This window comes from Lepisosteus platostomus, chromosome 19, assembly GCF_059453375.1.
Source record: "Lepisosteus platostomus isolate fLepPlt1 chromosome 19, fLepPlt1.hap1, whole genome shotgun sequence".
NCBI classification, from domain to species: domain Eukaryota; kingdom Metazoa; phylum Chordata; class Actinopteri; order Semionotiformes; family Lepisosteidae; genus Lepisosteus; species Lepisosteus platostomus.
In genome coordinates this window covers 1297898-1311616 of record NC_142629.1, presented here as the reverse complement: position 1 = coordinate 1311616, position 13719 = coordinate 1297898, and the positions used below count along the sequence as shown (strand labels likewise).

Sequence of the window (13719 nt, the reverse complement as noted above, 5' to 3'; positions counted from 1 at the left end):
CTGTAGTGAATAGAAAGGGCAGATGTTGCTGGCTTAAGAACAAAGCTCATTCTCTACATACAGCAAATCCTGATAATGGCCAGTGTGTCAGGGCTTTGTGAATGGTGGCATTGTAAAACTGAATTCCATTTACAGGGGGCTGTAAAAGGATTGCCTTATATTTTTCCGCATCCCACAGTCCTGGCCATGGTACCTCTCCCAAGCTCCACAGCGCTGTAGTGTGGGGGAGCCATAGGCTGGCCTGGAGACACGCAGCGGAACCCCATGAAACTCACAGGGCAGAGAGAGAGAGAGCAAACACAGTGACACAGGCAGCATGTCCGGACCAAAACACCGAAATCCCGACTGATCGTTTCCAATCTCCTTCTGTCGAGCCCCACGTCTGAAACCCAGGGACCCCAGACAGTGATGTACAGTAGACACAGGAAAAAAAGACTCTTTTCAGATGGAGCCCACCGTAGGGAAAGAATGTGCCTGCCGTGTGTGTGTTTTATTTTTAAGAAGGCTGTTTCTTCCTGACTCAGTTGCTGAGAATCTATTCATAGCACTGCTGATCTGGGCATTTATCCCAGTTACACAGCTGTAATGTCGCAGTCCTGGTACTCTCTGCACTTGCTGCTCAAACGAGTCAGAAGCGCGAAAACGGGGCGAGGGAAATGTATGGATCCCGTCCAGTACAGGGACCGTGCACATTAATAAAGCCATCTTGTCCTGAGTGCGGATGAAACGGTAAGACTTAATTATGGGAGTCGCAAGGATGTGCAAACCTCACCATAATTTATTATTTTAATACATACACGCATCTATATATATATATGCAGTACCTGAGAGGGCACAGTGCCAGAGTGCAAATTTGTCATCTGTCCACCTCGAAGTATTCTTTAATCCAGGGAGGGATCTGTGAGAGGTTATCTTTTGTAGTTCTTTCAAGGAGAAGCAGATATATGTGCAAAAGGATCCATGCCTTTTAACAAGGGGAATTCAGTGCAAGCACGGGATATATGCGTGCATGCGTGAATCAATGTTGTGGCTTTCCTGTTACACATCACATGCCTTTCTTATTATTTAAACCATTCGTTTCTCTGACAGGTTTGGCACAGAGGTGCAACCTTGGAATAATGAGATGGCCGCACCAACCCTGGAGAATCTCCAGGACGCTTGGAAGTAAGAGTTAAATGTCTGTGCGTGTTATTGACTCTCAAGAGCACAGATCACAGTGCAGCTGAAGAACAGGGCCCACCTCTTAATTGTATATATTTTCCCGAGCTTTTGAGCTAAACACAGTGTTGTGAGCACTGGTTGAAGAAGTGAGTCTTCTCAGAGACGCCCCGAGCCCTGTCTATCCAGCTGATGAGAGGTCTGAAACTCTCAATCAAGATGAAGAGTTCATACATGTGTTCTGTTGGTCTGAGTTGACTTTTTAAACTTCTTCAACGTGGTACCGACAGGCCGGTTGGCTCTCGCAGTAGCAGGTGTGTCACCTCTGCGAGTTCTGATCCGTTTCTTTCCTGTGTCCCGATCGCTTTAGTGGTTGTTTCTCGCAGGTGGGTGCTGGGCTTGAAGTGCACAGGAAGCCGCAATGTGCTGGGCGCCCTGAGACGCGCCGTCGAAGCGGACCTGCAGGGGTCGCTAGACGAGCCCCAGGGAATCTACCTGTTCATCAGCGGAGTGCCTGACCAGGAGAGGGTGAGTGTGGTGAGGAAGATCCTGGAGGAGGTGTGGGTGAAAGGACAAGGGAAGACTTCCCTTAGTCTAATATAATAGGGCTCACAACCGAGAGGAGAACAGTGTGCCCTCTCTCGCTGGTTTGATTGCTACTGGCTAATGGATGCCGAATTCTTGTCCTGCCCCCTTTTAAAGAATACTAGAGAGTCTGGTATCCAGCAGTGTGGTTGTACAGATCGTTCCAGATGTCTGTCGGCCTCTGAGGGAAGAATTGCCGCCTGTTGGAAATCATAATGCCTCTCCACTGCCATTCTGCACGGCTAAGCTTCCCTTGTGTTGACTTTTCCAGTTTTAGCTTTGCGTGGCTTTAACTTCTTGCTTCATCCAGGAAGGGAGAAGCGTTGAAACGGGAAGGCAGCCCTGGATTCGGAACCACGTCCCCCGAGGGACGCGTCGCCTTCACAGGGGGACGCCTCCGCCTGTGAGCTCGCTGTGTTCTGTGGAGGTGCGAGGGGCTGTGGGAGTCCCAGGCAGCAGAGCGCAGGCCGTGTGTCCCAGAGGAGCTGACGCTCGCTCTCTCTGTGCCGCAGGCAGCGGTGTGTGGCTACGTGTCTGAGTGCTGTGCCGGCGGTGCCCTGCGGCTCCACGTCTGTCTGTTCAGCGGCGGGGGGTCCCCGCTGCCGGCGTGCGTGCCCCCCCGCTTCGCCACGCCCCCCGAGACGGCGGACACGCTGCGAGACCTGGCGCACAGCGGGCAGGGGCGCTTCCACTGGTTCAGGGAAACGGGTGAGCGCCAGGACCCCTCGGAGTTCCTGCCCCTCGGCTTGGCTTTCCTCTCCGCACTAGCGGGGCGTTTCTCGCTCACGGGCCCCTCGATCAGGACACTCGGCCCCCCACTTCCACACAAGGGCCTCCACATTCCCCTGAACCTCGTGCCAAGTGAAACAACAGAGGCTCATTCCTGGCTCTTTTGTCTTGGCCTGCGTGTTTTTGTTGAACAATGGCATGGCGTCCCTAAAATTTTCACCTGTATTCCAAAATTCAGATAACTTGACCCCACCGAGCTGGAGATTCGTTTCAAATCAAAATCACGTCCTTTACTGAAACCCCTGTAGGCCGACTTCCTGATTGTATTTCACAAATTGAGTGCCATGTCCGTTTATTCCTCCCAGCCAAATATATGGCCCTTCATCTGATAGAACTTCATGCTGGAGCGCCTGTCAGAGTCCCGAAGTCTCTGCACCACCCCTGTGTCCCCCCTGGATCGGGGCCTCTAACTGCTTTCCCTGCTTTTCTGGGCTGGCGGATCCCGCGCTGCCTCAGTCCCAGCACATTCCCCATGTCCCCTTCCGCTTGCAGGCATTGTGGAGAGCGACGACATCGCCGCCCTGCTGGCCGAGACGGAGAGAGCTGTCAATTACTCGCAGAAGGTGCGTGGTCCACGACTGTCCTGTGGGTCACGCAGAGACGCTTCAGGGGCTCTGGGGGTCTGAGTTGTGGTTCTTTTTCTGGTGCCAGTTCTGGAAAGGCCGTCAATACTGTAAATAACTGCAGGACGGAGAGGGCCTTGTGTTTGGGGCTGCCTCCTTTCAGCTCGATTCCCGCCGTTGACTCTAGAACTGTCAGGACTCATTGATTAAGTTGGCTTAAATGTACCTGATTTAACTCCATGCTGAAAAGAGAGGGCTTGGTATTGCATTGCTGTGACAGGTGCATCTCTCGATGGCTGACAAGTACAATTAGTCAGCATCCTTCTTAACAAAAATGGTCTCTTAATCCTCCCAGGTGTTTATCTGCGATTCCTGTGTTTTCTTTCCTGGATCAGACAATATGTGTTTTCAGCTAAAATAACTTTGTTTTATTAAGTGGGTGGCAAGGAGCCACTTGCAGCTTCTTACACCCGCAGAGCTGAATACTGCAGAAGGAACCACTGACAATGCAAATGGTTTCAGAGCTCATGTGACACAAAAAAACGAATTAACATTGTTAATCGAAAAACAGACATGGTATAAAAGACAAATCAAGGTGGGTAAGAGAAGAGCTGAAAGCTGACAAAACCTGCTGGTGGTCTGGAAGTTGAGCGAGAGACCCAGCCTGGTTTTCTCTGCTGCCTGTGGGCCCGAGGGCCTGAGGAGTCTCTCAGCAGGCCTTCTCCTCCGCTCACCTGCGGCACAGAGGTGCTCTTCCGCCGGAGAGGAGCAGAGGTGAATTTGTCGCTCTGGAGACAAGGGGTTACCTCTCCACCTCTTGTTGGTATCTTCCCGAATCCGTGATTTTATCAAGCACTTTAGAAAGGGGGCCCATCCAGAAAAGCTTCCTCATATTTGGCCATCAGCTCGCCCCCTCCTTTGTCTGAGCGACGTGCTGCTCTGCGGCCTTGCTTTTGATTTCAGATTTAGGTTGCAAATCTTTCAGCCTTTCCCAGTCGCTTTTCGGTGTGTAAAAAGGAGTGGTTGTGTGCTAGGCCATTTGCTTTGGCCTTTTGTGCGTGAAATGACTTGCGTGAATTGCACTCTGCGGGGCAGACCTCGTCGGGCCTCGTTGGGCCGCGTCCCGCGTGCGCGGCTGGCGACGTTGTCGGGGCTCTGCGGGGAGCCTGGCGCAAGAGCGGGCCTCACGCCGGGAAGCATCCAGGCTGCCCCGCGGGGCTGGCGCTGCAGCTGCCGAGGCCCAGCTGACGAGCGTGCCTCTCTCTCTCTCTCTCGCAGTGTGCCCTGCTGGTGGAGTCCCTGACGCAGAGGGCTGGCAGGAAGCAGCTCGCCGGCGCGCCCGAGGGCCAGCCCCAGCAGAGAGGGAGAGGCGGCCCTCGGCACCCGGCGCCACCCACACCTGCAACACTCTCGCTCAGCAGGACGGTCAGGCTGCTCGCGGGGACCTCTCGTGTTCGTGATCGCCGAGGGCTTTTAGCTGATGGCCTGGTTCAGACTCGAGCACCGGGGCCGCGGGGTGGAGGTGGCCGTCGCTGGGCTGCCGCGTCACAGCAGAGCTCTGGATCCGCGTCTCGTTTGGGAGATCCCAGCTGGGGATCAGAACTGATGCCTGTTGAAGAGGGTGGCCCAGTGACGGGTGGGACAAATTCACTCATCTGGGCATCTAGCCTCCAGGGTCATTAACCCAGTGCATTCTGCTAATTAGGTTTGGGCAGCCACGAAAGTCATGGCCAGTTAGCAATTAGTGTGATTGCGTATGTGTGGGATATAAACACTATAAATAGGCTATAAATGTGAGAGGAGGGAAAAAAAAGCAAGGGCAAATTTTGTCCTGCAACGGTTTCCTTGTATCATATCTAGGGGACGTGGGGAAGAAAACTCAAGCGTCTGATTCTCGGGGAAGGAGGAGGTCGTCGGAAGTATGTTTCGATGGGTCTAGAAAAAACAGGCTGTATGTGGGGGTCAGGAAGGGGGTGGTGGAATGCGAGTTAGCACGGTAAATTTGGGTACTTTATTTATGGGAACCCCCTTTGAAGGGGGAGTATAATTGGAGTTTAAAGGTTGTAACAGCAACAGAGAAATCCTCAAAGGACTGTCTGCCAAGGTTATTTAAGAGTTTATGCAAGAGTGGCTTAAAAGATTTCAGCTCTCGGTGTTTTAATCAGTGATGAAATATGTACCAGCGCAGGGCTGCCGCTGTGACTTTCGGGATTTAAGAACTGTCGGGGCGGGTCCTCTCATCGCTGGCCCCCGGCAAACGCCCCGGCTTTGCAGTCCTTTAAAAGTCACCCCGCAAAACTTCAGATGAGACGAGAGTGGAGGATTTGGCTTACACAGCAGCAGCGACTGGAGAGAGATGTTGTGAGCGAGAGACATGCTTGGCTGGCTTTTTTTTAATTTAATGAAACACTCTCGCAGGAAAATTGATGAGCGTGCTGTCCAAATGTTGGAGAAATATACTACAGAGATTAGTCAGCAGCGCCAAAGGGAAGAGGGATTCATCTTGCTTATTACTTAAGCTGACCTTTAATTTCTTTAATTTACCTGATTTGTTTGTGATATTTTTTTTAAAAAGCACTGTTGTTAATCGACAAGGCTCACAGGATCTTTTTCCAGCTTTGGAGGGATGAGAAATACACAAGCATGCTCCCATTCCAGTATGGATCCCTCCACCAGTTTTCATACTGAAGGCGTTTATGAGTCAATATAATAGCCCGTTTGGGATCAGTAGTGTCTGCACTTTTGGGGTCAACCTGCACTCGTAACAGATGCCTTCACTGAGCTCCTGGAGACCCCAGTTGTAGTTCTTTAGAGATGCTGTCCTTTGGCTTCAGTGAGGTTAGTGGGACGTGATCCAAGCCTGTTGTGTGTTCTGTCCCTGCAGCAGGCAAAGGAGGGATCTCCAGATGACAGCGCTTTCTCCCAGAAAGCTCTCACCTGGCGTCCAACCAGCGCGAAAGCAGGCGTCCCGCCAGGTGAGGAGGAGTGCAGTTTTAATAAGAGCAGGAGAAATTTCATCGCAATGGACAAATCTACACAGAATAGTCTGAAACGAGGGGGAAAACACAGCAAAAGGAGTTCCTGTTTACTTCTCCCACTCTGTGATTACAAGTGTCTCTCTACAAGTGAAATCTCCTGTCATGCTCTCCTGGATTCGTCGCTTAAAAGCAAGGAAGGAGTTTGTGTGGCACAAGATGTCAAGGTTACTCTGCTTAGTCTCTTAAATAAAACATGACTACCATGCCATGCTGCATTCTGAAATCCCAGGTTATTGTAAATTCATCTTTTTTGTTTGCCTTTCTCTCCCGTGTTGCCCTGTCCTTGCTTTGCTTTTGTAAGTTGTGAAAAAGCTTTGTTCTTTTTCCTGTTATGTGGCAGTTCTCTGCACCCTTTTGAGTTCTGGTGTGCTGACAGTACGAGACTGCGGCTGAGACACAAGCCCCCACCAGCCTGCCCTTTGATCGCAAACTGAGCCCCTAAAAAAACATGTGTATGCAAATGCCCAGGACAATGGAGTCCAGTCCTTGTGAGTGCGTCTTGTTTTGTGCTGCAGCAGAGCCAGGGAAGAGCCGTACACTAGTGGACACTGAGGCTAAGCAGAAAAAGAGGTCCAAGGTCTCTCAGTCCGTGTTTTACACTGAAGATGGCAACAGCGTGGGTAAGCATCTCTGAGGGCCCCCCCTGTCCTGTGGAGGCTACAGTTTGGCCCCTGGGATCACAGAACACTTCTTCAGGTACTAAGATAAGTTTTGTCTCTCTGTGTGCAGGTGCTTATTTTATTTTTTTTTGTTATCTTTAGGCATGGTTTTTAAGAAGTATCCGAAATCAAAGAGTGTCAGGAAGTCTATCCCTTTTGTTTCTCTCCCGAAAGAAGAAGAGATTTGCTCAACCAAGCAGGTGTAGTATTGGAAAGCATGATTTTTCATTGTAAAGAAGCTGTGTGAATCGCGTCACTTCCTGCAGACTCTACCTTTCAGCATAAGAGCAGCCCATCCCTCCCCATGATGTCTTAACATCACCTAGGAAACCCTGAAGAAAGCCGTTTCAGATCAGTAACAACAAACATTTGGATGAACCAAAAGCTTCCTTCAGCACTTACACGAGATCTCCAAATTTTACTTTCTTACATATCTTAAATACACAGTTCTGTAGAGCATAGATTTTTTATATTATTCTTTTATTTCCATCATTGTAGGAAAGTTCCAGTTATTATCTGCATTGAACCATGATGTTTGTCCGTTCCCGTTTTCTTTGTATATTTATCAGCTGATGGGCTTGTTCATGCTTCGTCTGTGTCTGACCGCCTGACCAGACCCGGCTTGCCATGATATTTCTCACGGTCTCCTTCTTTTGACGTGCAGTGGCTGAGAAGGTTCGGTATCAGGAAGCTGAAGCTGGACCTTCACCAGCTGGTCTCCGGGCCCGACTGCACACACCAGAAGAAACTGGTACCGGCGGTTCAGAAGAGGGTCTCTGCAAAGTACTGCGCCATCTTCCCCAGCGTCCAGGTCAATGTAAGTCCTGTTAAGGTGCCGAAACCTTGCTCTGGCGGAAGACTACTGGCCTGTTTCTCTAGGGTATGCAGCTGCTGCACTGCCTTGAAGTGACCAGCTGTCAAAAATGCTTTTCCCTGCCTTTACCATATATAGCTCACATTTTGCTACGGGTTGCTATAGCGCGGCTTGGTAACATGCATTAACCATGAATCCATATGCTCTGCTTTGCTTTGATCGTGACTGGGTCACTTTATAATACCTGACTGTGCTTTTATCAGCACTGGATCGATTCACTGTGCTTTTGCAATGGGATACCACTGCACGCTGGGAATCATTGATCCATCAGCCCAGCCCGAAGCTTGCCCTTGAGCGAACAACCCGTGACACTGAGGGATTCTCATGAACAAGCCCGCCTCCTGCTAGAGAGATCTGTCTGAATGTGGGCGGGGGGCTGTCCGCACAGGTCCTCCACCTGGGCACACACGTAGGGCGCAAGGCCTGGGGCCTCCCCGGGCGGTGGCTCTGGGGAGTTGTGCTCTTGAACCCGTGGCCGTGCCGTCGCAGGGCGTCGTGCGGCACCTGCAGTTCACGGCGCGGGAGCTGGAGGAGTACAGCGCGCAGCTGGAGAGGGTGCTCCGCCGCTACGTGCAGAGGATGCAGTGGCTGCTCGCAGGTGAGCCGCCGGGCTGACCGAGGACCTGTCGCTGGCCGGAGGCCTCCGCTCAGCGGTAGCTGGTGATGGGAGGTAATGAGAAAGACTGGTGAGATGCCGATGGAAGAGCTGTTGCCCCCTGCTTTGGGAGTCAGAGTCAGCAGAGCTCTCAGGGCACTGGAAAGGCTGGAAGTTGTTTGCCAAGGATGCCCTGCCATTTTCAAAGTAGTGAGGGACCGTAAGCTGTATGCAATCAGCTGTCAGGCTGGGTAATTCAACTGGTATAACTGCTCACTAGCGGACCACCAGGGCATATTAAACTCTTAACCCGTCACCTTGGTTTCGCACAACTCGGGTATTGCACACCTTCATCTTTCTGCATTATCAATATTGTATTGCTTAAGATGTCCCCATCTGCAGGGCTGGGAAAGTGCCTTTCCTTGTTGTTTGCTGCTGATGCAATGCACAGAAATACTGGCTGGAGCTTTTACAGACGCAAGCCTTTTTGCAGCTTTTCTCCCAGCTCCTGGTTTTGATCCCCACGGCCCGCAGAATAAAAATCCTCTTCATGTAGTTACCGATACAGGACACTAGGGCGCGCTGTTGTTCTTGAACTAGCTTTGAACGGTGAGGTTCAAAAACCTCCGTTTTCTCCTCCTGCCAGACAGGTTTAATTATTTAAAAATGCCAAGCTCTTTTTTTTTGTTGTTATTAAACCACGCAAAGAACAAAATATAGAAGGCGGGCCACCCAGTTGCAGAAAACAAACCACAGAACAGTCAACATCAGCCTAGTAAAGCTCAGGACAGGGGCATAAAAAAGGCTGTAGAAAATGTTGAAGACAAGCACAGAGGCTGCAGAATATTTTTTTTTAATAATAATATTTCCTTATATTTATATAACCCTTTTCTGGACACTCCACTCAGAGGGTTTTGTAGGTAATGGGGACTCCCCTCCACCACCACCAGTGTGCAGCACCAGTATGCTCCCCACACCCCAGCTCACAGTGGGGAGGAGAGCCAGTTCAGAGATGGGGATTATTAGGAGGCCATGACTGGTAAAGGCCAGGGGGAAATTTAGCCAGAACACAGGGGTAAGACCTCTACTCTTTCCAAGAAACGGCCTGGGATCGTTAATGACCACAGAGAGTCAGGACCTCGGTTTTACGTCTCATCCAAAGGACGGCGCCTGTTTACAGTAGAGTGTCCAGTAGAGTCCAGTACAGTAGAGTGTATACTGGGGCATTAGGACCCACACAGACCGCAGGGTGAGCGCCCCCTACTGGTCCCACTAACACCTCTTCCAGCAGCAGCCCCAGCTCTCCCCTCCAGGTACTGGCCAGGCTCACACCTACGGGCTTCAGAGGGCTGCCAGGTGTGAGCAGCAGGTTGACGGAGCTGCGGCCTCATCAAAGCGCTGAACCCCCCGGTCTCGCTTGCTCGCCCCACAGGTAGCCGGCGTCTGTTCGGGGCCGTGCTGGAGGGCAGGGTGTGCATCCTGGTGGACACGTCGGGCTCGATGGAGCCCTGCCTGCCGGAGGTCAAGCAGGAGCTGGCCTCGCTGATCTGGGAGCAGCTGCACCGGGGGGGAGTGAGGTGAGGCCTCCTCGGCCCTGTCCTGCCACAGGCCAGCAGGCGGGCGGGGGCGGGGGCGAGGGTCATTCCGCCAGCGGCCGGCTGGGGCAGGTGCTGATCCTGGGCTCCTGTGGCTCCTGGGCTCTCCTCCAGCTCTGTTCCCACGCCATTCTCCCCTGCACGCCCCTGCTGGCTGTGCGCTGCTCCCCAGTGTCTGCGGATGTGGAGCGCGGGGGTGGGGGGGTTCAGTCTGTGCTCTTCGCTGCGGTGGTGACTGCCTCCCCCCCCCCCCCATGGTCTGACCCACAGCTTCGCCCTGCTGGGATTCTCGGACCGGGTGGCCATGTGGCGGCCGGCGCTGGCAGAGCCCACCGAGGAGGCGTGCCACGATGCCGTGCAGTGGGCCTCTCAGCTCGTCGCCCACGGGAGCACCTGCACCCTGGAAGCCATCCAGGTGGGAACCTTCAAGAGGTGTTGCTGTATGTGACGAGAGGGTTCGTTTTTTTGAACCTCCTCCTCCCCATCTTGCAGCAAAGAGCCTGCAGTCCTGTTTCATGTTTCACGGGAGTAACTGCCTCTTTGGGTAAACCAGCACTTTTGCTGAGACTGATGGCATTTCTAATTCCTAGACGAAAGTGAAGATTATCAAAGTAAAGCCTTTGATGAGAGAATGCAAAAAACACACATTACTGTCAGTGTTTAGCTGGTATTAGCTGGATCGTAGAATCAGTTGATTAGGAATAGCAGTTCGTGCGATCAAGTATTATGCCGAAGACGATACTCTGGCTTCTTTCAAGAAACAGCTGGATGAGATCCTGGGATCAGTTAACAATCACACGGACCATGTAGTCCCCTCTAGTTTACTCTCCTTTCTCCTGTTCTTACGATTCCACTTGCAAGTGAAGAGTACATGAGGTCCAGTGCAATAATTTAAGTGATCTGGTGACAAGGGGGGTGCACTTGGACCTGCTGAAGTCAGAAGCCCTCGACCATACCGAGTGTACGACAGGTAATATCACAGAACAGGAGATAAGCTGTCTGAAATAAGAGGAGAAAATAACCAGGACTCACGGTAAAAATAAAAACCGAGGAGTCTGTGCTTCCATGTCAGCTGTTGAGGGCCGAGGCCGAATGTGAGTGTGTTTGAGATTTGCTGCTTGGTCACCAGTGGCCACAGCCTCCAGTGCAGTGTAGGCAGGGCCTGTGTGCTGACGAGGGTCTGTGTGTCGATGAGCCAGGCGGCCTGTGAGCTCGGGGACACCCTGGGGATCTACCTGCTCAGCGACGGGAAGCCAGACTCCAGCTGCAGCCTGGTGCTGAGGGAGACCGCCAGGCGGACGGCAGGGAAAGACATCGCAGTCCACACCATCTCCTTCAACTGCTGCGACAGGTGCCTGCAGGACAGACACGGGCAAAAACGCACACTCTCTCACACATGCACAGGCACATTCAAGCACGCACACACACGCACGCACTCACACACACACGCACGCATGCGCACACTCCTTTTAAGAGCCAGCAGGTGAACCAGTCCACTAGCCGAGCTCCTTGTATTCAACTCAATGAGTCAAATGAGAGCAGAGTCTCTTTCTCAATGGCAATCCAAGGAAGGAGATACACCTCACCGGGGCCGACAACATGACACTAAGAGCACTCAGAAAGTGTGCTTGAACTCAGTTCAAGTATAAATACCAGACCTTAAGTTCCCTTGTGTGTAAGGATCTTATCATGGAGTGCAGTAAAATGGCCTGTGATCTGTGGTCTATCCTGCTGCGCTGGGTTTTCCTGCAGCTCCCCTAAGAACCTGTGCTGATTGTTGATTGGCTCTGCTTGTGACAGCGCGGCCAATGCCTTTCTGAGGAAGCTGGCCCAGCAGACCGGTGGGCGATTCCACCGTTGCCACGGGGACGTGGACGCACATCGTGTGGCTCACCGGATGCTGACGGAAGGCTTCACTGACGAGGATGTAAGCGCATAATTGATTAGTTTCTGATCTGACTGATCTGATCTGATTCTGAACAGTTCTTCTGGGGGCAGAGGGGGGGGGCGGTCCGCCTCAATTTCTACCCATGACAGATCGCACCCTTTTCAGGATCAAGCTTTCCGGGGCACGTTTGCTACACTGCCTGCAGATTGTGGGGTGGTCTTCTCCTTGATCCTGAACTGCTGTTTCCTTGTGTTCCCTTTGGGTTCAGGACCCAGTTCTCCCAGCCTTTGAAGGGGACGATCTGAGGATGCTGATGGAGGAAATAGGAAAAGCCAGGCGATTCCTGACACAGGCCAGGGCATTTCGGTCAGTGTGCTTGGGATCTTCTCTGCAGTGCTTCTCCGACAGTTTGCTTATTAGGAGGTGATCGTGTGACCATAGACAGATGAGCAATAAGACGTTTCTTAAGCGCACCTTGTGAAAGGCCTAGAAGGTAAATGTAGTCTAATATCAAGGCAGTTTGACTGGATGTATGACAGTGATGAACCGGCCTTCCGTTCGCTTTCATTGCCTTCGTAAAATAAGGTTTTTTGTTTGTCTCACTGAGCATAGAACTGGGGAAGAATCTGATCAAACCGTGACATCCCTCCCACCGAACACAATGTATTTTTCTCACAAGCAACGCTTTGGTTTCCTCTGTCAGGGCCTTGCTATTGGAGAAGCAGAAGACGCCAGACAGCTAGGATGACATTCCTGCAAGCTCTCAGCCCCAGGTGTACGTCAAGCAAGAAAGTAGAGTTGATTTATAACGCAAAAATGTATAACCATGTTTATTAAGACAAGAGGTAATCCTTAAAAGTTCATATATTTAGCTTGCTTACCAATAGCTATCACTAGAACTATGTAAAATACTGGAAATGCATATTATTCTAAATTTAAAAGAAGTAGGTTGGGTTTTCTTACTTTTGCATTTTATTGTTGTTTTTTTTCTCAGAAAAACCTAGCATGTTTATATCCAGCAGCACAGAGAACTTTGTCAGTTATGCAACAACCTGTGCATCTGTATCTCTGTTCATTGTACAGCTACTGTACAACTTTGTATTTGTATTGAGGTAGATGTCTTGAGCCGTTGATCCAGATGTACAGTGTGAACTGTGATCTTGGGACATGAACGGGTGATCCTGGAATTATGGACATTTTGTATGGAGTTTTCATGGCTGTAAGTGAGACATGTGAAGGGACACAAGTTGCTTTTCTACAGGCGAAGACATTGACTGACATTGTGGGATCTTAACGCTTCTTGATGGACCAGAACTGAGGCTCGCTGAGGGAAGTGAAGGCGTTGTGGACACTAGAAAGAAATCAAGTCACCCTGCCCTACGGGTGCCTGGTGCTCATTGAGAGCAGGGATCTCCAGCACTGATCCTGCAGAACCCTAACCCAGCAGGTTTTACAGGCACCTGGTTTCTTGGTGAATTTTGATTAGTTGAAATCATCAGTTTCTAAAAGTCAGGAACACTTTCACTATCACAAATTACACAGGCAGTCGACTCAATTGAGTCACTAAGTGATCATTTGTAACAGAAACTAGAATATGCTTCAGCCCTGTGGGAGAAGTACATCTCTTGCTTAATTGTTTAAGTTTTTGAGACGTTTTGGATGAGAGTAAAGCTCAATAGTCAATAGTCCAGACTCTGCAGAACAGCCAGCTACAGTGGCTGTTTTTAATCTCCAGCTTGTTAAGAATAAGAAGCAGCCCCACCATCCCCTCTGGCTGATGATCATTAAACCAAAGCAATCAATGTGTGAGACGATCTAGTGCTTTTGATATTTTTTATAATTACTGGATTAGAATAAATACTATTTTGACAAACTCCCTGCAGCTTTTTGAATGATTTCTGCTGTTACCTAAAATGTCATCATTTCAGTGCACTGGACTCTAATACAATATCCTGTGTCTGTATTTATGTTTCAA

At 50.8% G+C, this 13719-nt stretch overlaps 1 protein-coding gene across 12 annotated transcripts in view; it reads left to right on the top strand.

Annotated features, from left to right (window-relative positions):
- The window catches only part of vwa3a (von Willebrand factor A domain containing 3A), a 28698-nt gene extending 15081 nt beyond the window's left edge, over window positions 1-13617 (top strand). For 6 of the 12 annotated variants that reach the window (XM_088612891.1, XM_088612889.1, XM_088612890.1 and 3 more), the window contains 16 exons: window positions 1090-1164; window positions 1545-1686; window positions 2256-2451; window positions 3025-3095; window positions 4374-4520; window positions 5980-6070; window positions 6649-6753; window positions 6895-6992; window positions 7457-7609; window positions 8156-8264; window positions 9694-9838; window positions 10127-10271; window positions 11056-11207; window positions 11657-11783; window positions 12013-12110; window positions 12448-13617. In XM_088612891.1, the coding sequence (XP_088469017.1) occupies window positions 1090-1164; window positions 1545-1686; window positions 2256-2451; window positions 3025-3095; window positions 4374-4520; window positions 5980-6070; window positions 6649-6753; window positions 6895-6992; window positions 7457-7609; window positions 8156-8264; window positions 9694-9838; window positions 10127-10271; window positions 11056-11207; window positions 11657-11783; window positions 12013-12110; window positions 12448-12487 (1894 nt within the window). In that variant the 3' untranslated portion in view covers window positions 12488-13617. Of the gene's footprint in view, window positions 1-1089; window positions 1165-1544; window positions 1687-2255; window positions 2452-3024; window positions 3096-4373; window positions 4521-5979; window positions 6071-6648; window positions 6754-6894; window positions 6993-7456; window positions 7610-8155; window positions 8265-9693; window positions 9839-10126; window positions 10272-11055; window positions 11208-11656; window positions 11784-12012; window positions 12111-12447 lie in introns of those variants that run through there. The other 6 variants (XM_088612893.1, XM_088612894.1, XM_088612897.1 and 3 more) reach the window with 6 other exon arrangements.
- The last annotated feature ends 102 nt before the right edge of the window (window positions 13618-13719 follow it).